General features: G+C 36.0%; 1 protein-coding gene across 1 annotated transcript in view; it reads right to left on the reverse strand.

Moving 5' to 3' along the window:
• The window catches only part of LOC106462698 (angiotensin-converting enzyme-like protein Ace3), a 24257-nt gene that overhangs the window by 9668 nt on the left and 10021 nt on the right, over positions 1–4568 (reverse strand). The window contains exons 3-5 of the mRNA XM_022390018.1: positions 3955–4146; positions 2690–2939; positions 1477–1700 (exon numbers count right to left, since the gene is read on the reverse strand). Coding sequence (XP_022245726.1) covers positions 1477–1700; positions 2690–2939; positions 3955–4146 — 666 coding nt within the window. The remainder of the gene's footprint in view (positions 1–1476; positions 1701–2689; positions 2940–3954; positions 4147–4568) is intronic.

A 4568-nucleotide genomic window follows, 5' to 3' on the forward strand; every position in this document is an offset into this window, starting at 1 on the left:
ATTTAACTTTCACTTCAATATCAATTACGTAACATATAACTTACTTCAAAAGACATACATGAAACAGTTTAACATCATATTTAACTTTCACTTCAATATCAATTACGTAACATATAACTTACTTCAAAAGGCATACATGAAACTGTTTAACATCATATTTAACTTTCACTTCAATATCAATTACGTAACATATATTTGAAAATTTTCGCAATATTTATTTTCCAGTTTTAATTCTCCCCGGAGAAAATAAAAACAGTGCTCTGAATTATATAATGAATTTTCCTTTCATTTTTTATTTATTCGTTCCCTTAAGGTCTCAGTTTATTAATAATTCAAAGGGGGCAGTCTTTTTTTTTTTGACACACGTCATTTGTGTTTGATACTTAACAACTAACAGGAATTGAACAACTACATTAGCAGTTGACGTAATATTACCATTTATTGATATCATCCACTTCAACCAAAATTTAATCAAGGTATATCAGCCGTTTGAAGACAAAAATTGGCTTGATTTATGCTTCTGGAAGAGTAGATTTTCCGAATCTTCAACTCTCATTGCAAGGAGAGGACGAAATACAGCAGTTCATGGCGACGACAAGGAACCCAGAGTTGCTGGCAAACTGTTGGAGAGGATGGATTTCTGGCGTAGGACGAAGAATTCGTGGCCCATTCTCAGCACTGATTGACACGCTAAACAAAGCAGCGGTTTCAAATGGTAAGTTCATAGTTTCACACATGCTACCCCCCTTTTATCGGTAGCTCAGCGGGCTTATATCGCTAAAAATCGAGTTTAGATACCCGCGGTGAAAAGAGCCCAGATAACTCATCGTGTAGCTTTGTGCTTACTTAACAAAAAAACAACAAAAAAAACAACGAATTATTTGTTTGTTTGATTTGAATTTCGCGCAAAGCTACATGAGGCAAGCGAACGAAAAAATATGTTTATCATATCGATGACGTGGGCATCTGGAAGTGTTCCCCAAATAAATGTACATCATTAACATATCTCTAACCTCTATTAAACTCGTACAACATCGGTGCGATAAATGTAATATGCACGCGTATAAAATAAGTTGTTTGTTTCACCAAATCTCGAGAAGATTGTACCTTTATGGAACTCTTCTCCAGGTAGACACTTCATTGAAATCTCTTGGGCTCACCAACTATATGAGACTTACTTAGGCCAATCATACAAATAGCATTTCAAACAAAATTAGGAATAAAGTAAGTAACGTTAAAAGTCTGGCTGACAACAACGGAGGGGCGTCTGCATATAACACGCTCAAACTTTATAAAAGTAATACTATATCAATACTATAGAGGATAAATAGTTCTTAGTTATTTAACAATATGTATTTTTTGGGTTTCATCTACCACGTTTCTTTGTTTCAATCACTACAAACAAACCACGTGATTTATCAAATTTATTTGTTACAGTTTAAGAAGAAAAAATCTGCTTGTGATAATTGAAAATACCTGATACGCTTTCTGGGATTAGCGATATGTTTTGTCTTCTCATACAATCAGGCGATAAGGCTGATTCCGCCATTGTTTCACCAAGCGCTTCGTGAAGAGCAGAAGTGGCTCCCGACCGGAAGATGACTGGTTGAAATCGGTAAGCCATGTAATACTGCACGTGGCCCATCTCGTGAAAAACACGATGTAGACCTTCCATATTAAGCTGTGTACACATTCTAATCCTGTAGAATAAATTTGGGGATTAAATTTTCACTCCGTTGTTCGTGTAAGGAGTTATATTTACAACGAAAAGGCAACAACAACAGAGTAATATCTACACCAAGGCTAATAGCTCGAATACAGCTCACTATCACTGGTGAAAGTTATTAGACGTTTAGTACTACTAAATGCCGATAGTACTACTATAACGAGAAGATATGTGAAAAAAAAATTACATTTAGAGGTCTTTAATGGACTAGTTAGATATCATTAACTGTTTTTAACAACAAAATAACAAACTCGGTTATCTTCTTGAGCGTTTGTTTAGTTTGAAATAAAGTGATACTTTTAGCAAATTGGGATATATTTTATTCACCAGCATGGGTTGTATAGGAACACACATGAAACCGTGGTACTTTCTTTGTATAACCGTTATTATTCTGAATATATAAATAATTAACTAAAAGTCCTTCGAATCTTATTAGTCCAGATTTAAGGAACAATGTTGACGCTCTTAATTTCAGTTTCTTTCATAAAAATTGAAGTTTTCAGTGATGCCATCACGTAGTCTGGCATTTGTCTAATTACTAAACGAATTTATATGTTTTTTTCTCTTTCCGTTTATCTTTTAGCACTGATACATTTATGAACTATTCTCAGATTGAAAATTTAACTCTTTCGTCACTCATTACATATGAATATCATCTTCTCTATATTGTGTGATGTCCTAAGACTATGTTATAAGCTTTCCAGTCATAACTAATTGGCTCAGCGGGCCACTATTTGACGTTTCAAGCTTCTTAATCTGATGCTGTTACTTGCTGTATTTTTGTGATAAAACGTTGCAATAATACGACATAACATAACTAATGTGTTGGAAAACCTTTTTACAGAAATATATCCTCTCGGATTAGTTCACCTACTCCTGTCAACCCATAGTTTTGATCCAAATGAACTATTCTGACATATCTTGAAAAACGATCGTAACTATGATATACTAAAGAAAACATTCCTGTAATCATCCTCTTTTCCGATATCATAGGCAGATCCGTGACAGTCAACTAATCTCCCGTCAGATGGAGCTGTGAGCATGGACTTTCGCCAGAAGGTTGAGGTCATGTTGAACAAATCCATAGAACTGAAGAAACGTTCAGCAGTCTTGTAAAACTCATTCACAGTTGGCACGTTTGTCTGGGAGGAAGTTATTTCCGAAGGTTGAAGAATATCCAAGATCCCCGACCACGTTTCACCCCATAGGCCACCTGATTAAAAAAAACAAAAAAGCACACTTGATCCTACATGGATTTATTTAACATATTACTGTTTGCGTACTTAATCTATTCAATAAATTACTAAGGATAAAACTCGTGCTTTGCGTGCGAAACTTTTGTTGTTGTTGTTGTGGTGGTGGTGGTGGTATTTTGTACTTGAATGCACAAAGTTTATAAAATATATAACCAATCTGCCGCCCTACGTTTAAGTGACTTTCTTAGATTACTTTCATATGAAGTTAAGTACGTAGGTTTCTGAACGAATCTAATGGCCGTGTGGGGCGTCTCAATGACTGCGAGGTTAAAATCTAAACCTATTCCACAACACGTGAATCCCACCAAACACCGTCAGTACAAAAAAACACTTTGAAACGAACGGTCTGATAAAAAAAATGACAAACTGACCAACTTATCCAGTAAGAAACACCAGACGTTTCCTAAACCTGGGTATCTTGGGTCAAATATTAAAACTCATCAGGTACCGGTAATTTAAATGTCTTTAAACAAATGAATAAATTCACACACAAAACCATAACATATAAACACTGCTGTTTGAGATGTGGCTCTGAGGGATGACAGATCCATTCCCAATACACCTTTCCCTTTGCAATACATAGTACTATCTACACCCATCCCTCCCTTATGTATATGATGACTCATCCTTGTTTCCCTGCTCCTAATCTCATTTGTCCATAACGTAATGAGATCTAAAAAGCTTCACACGCAAGCAATTACTTTGATATACAGTTTAACATTATTTGGTAGCACGAGAAAAGGAGAGCAAAGTTTCTTTTAAGAATACACAGTTGATAACAATTCCTATTAACTATTGTTAAGCACAAAGCTGCACAATGGGCTATCTGTACTGTGCCCACCACAGGGTATCGAAACCCGATTTTTAGCGTCGTAAGCCTTCAGACTTACCCTCTGAGCCAATGCGAGACAAAAGATTAGATGGTAAATAAACAGAAGAGAATTAAGCAGAAAAATATTACACTAATCTCACCAAGCAAATGAACAGGGACAGGGCCTTTATCTTGAACGATACTAGGGCCATATCTGAGTAGCAATCGATGCCTTACAAACGCATGGAGCTGCCGATAAAGGTCACTTGTTTCCTTCCAAAGTCGTTCTGCTGTTGTAGTAACATCTTCTATTTCCATCTGAGTGCGCCATAATTCTCCAACATCCTTGTATCCTTTAAAAGATCAAACTAAATATTATCTCTTACAATGAAACATAAGTGTCCTTTTGCGTCAGCGAGATCACGTGACTATTGTCACGCCCCCTGCTTTCTAGAAGTATCTTGTTCCTTCGTGAATGCCCTAGCATTTACTAGATATATGTTTGTCTGGTATATAAATAAGACGCTCACAACGTGACAACAATGTGTCTGTAGATAGTGAGTAACTGAACTGCAGTCAGAAGTATTGTTGACATTCGTTGATATAGTGTTTGTTATAGAGCGACTGTTGAAAATAAGTGTATCGTAAAGGTGTATTCGGAAGAAATAAACCAGTTTTATTAAGTAAGCACTTGTGTCGCTAAAGTTTCGTCGGAACGAAGTTACGGAAAATCAATTAACAAACGGAGACGTAACAAATTGGTGTCAGAGAGTGG

The sequence above is a fragment of the Limulus polyphemus genome, unplaced genomic scaffold (genome assembly GCF_000517525.1).
Source record: "Limulus polyphemus unplaced genomic scaffold, Limulus_polyphemus-2.1.2 Scaffold1228, whole genome shotgun sequence".
In the NCBI taxonomy this organism is placed as follows: Eukaryota; Metazoa; Arthropoda; class Merostomata; order Xiphosura; family Limulidae; genus Limulus; species Limulus polyphemus.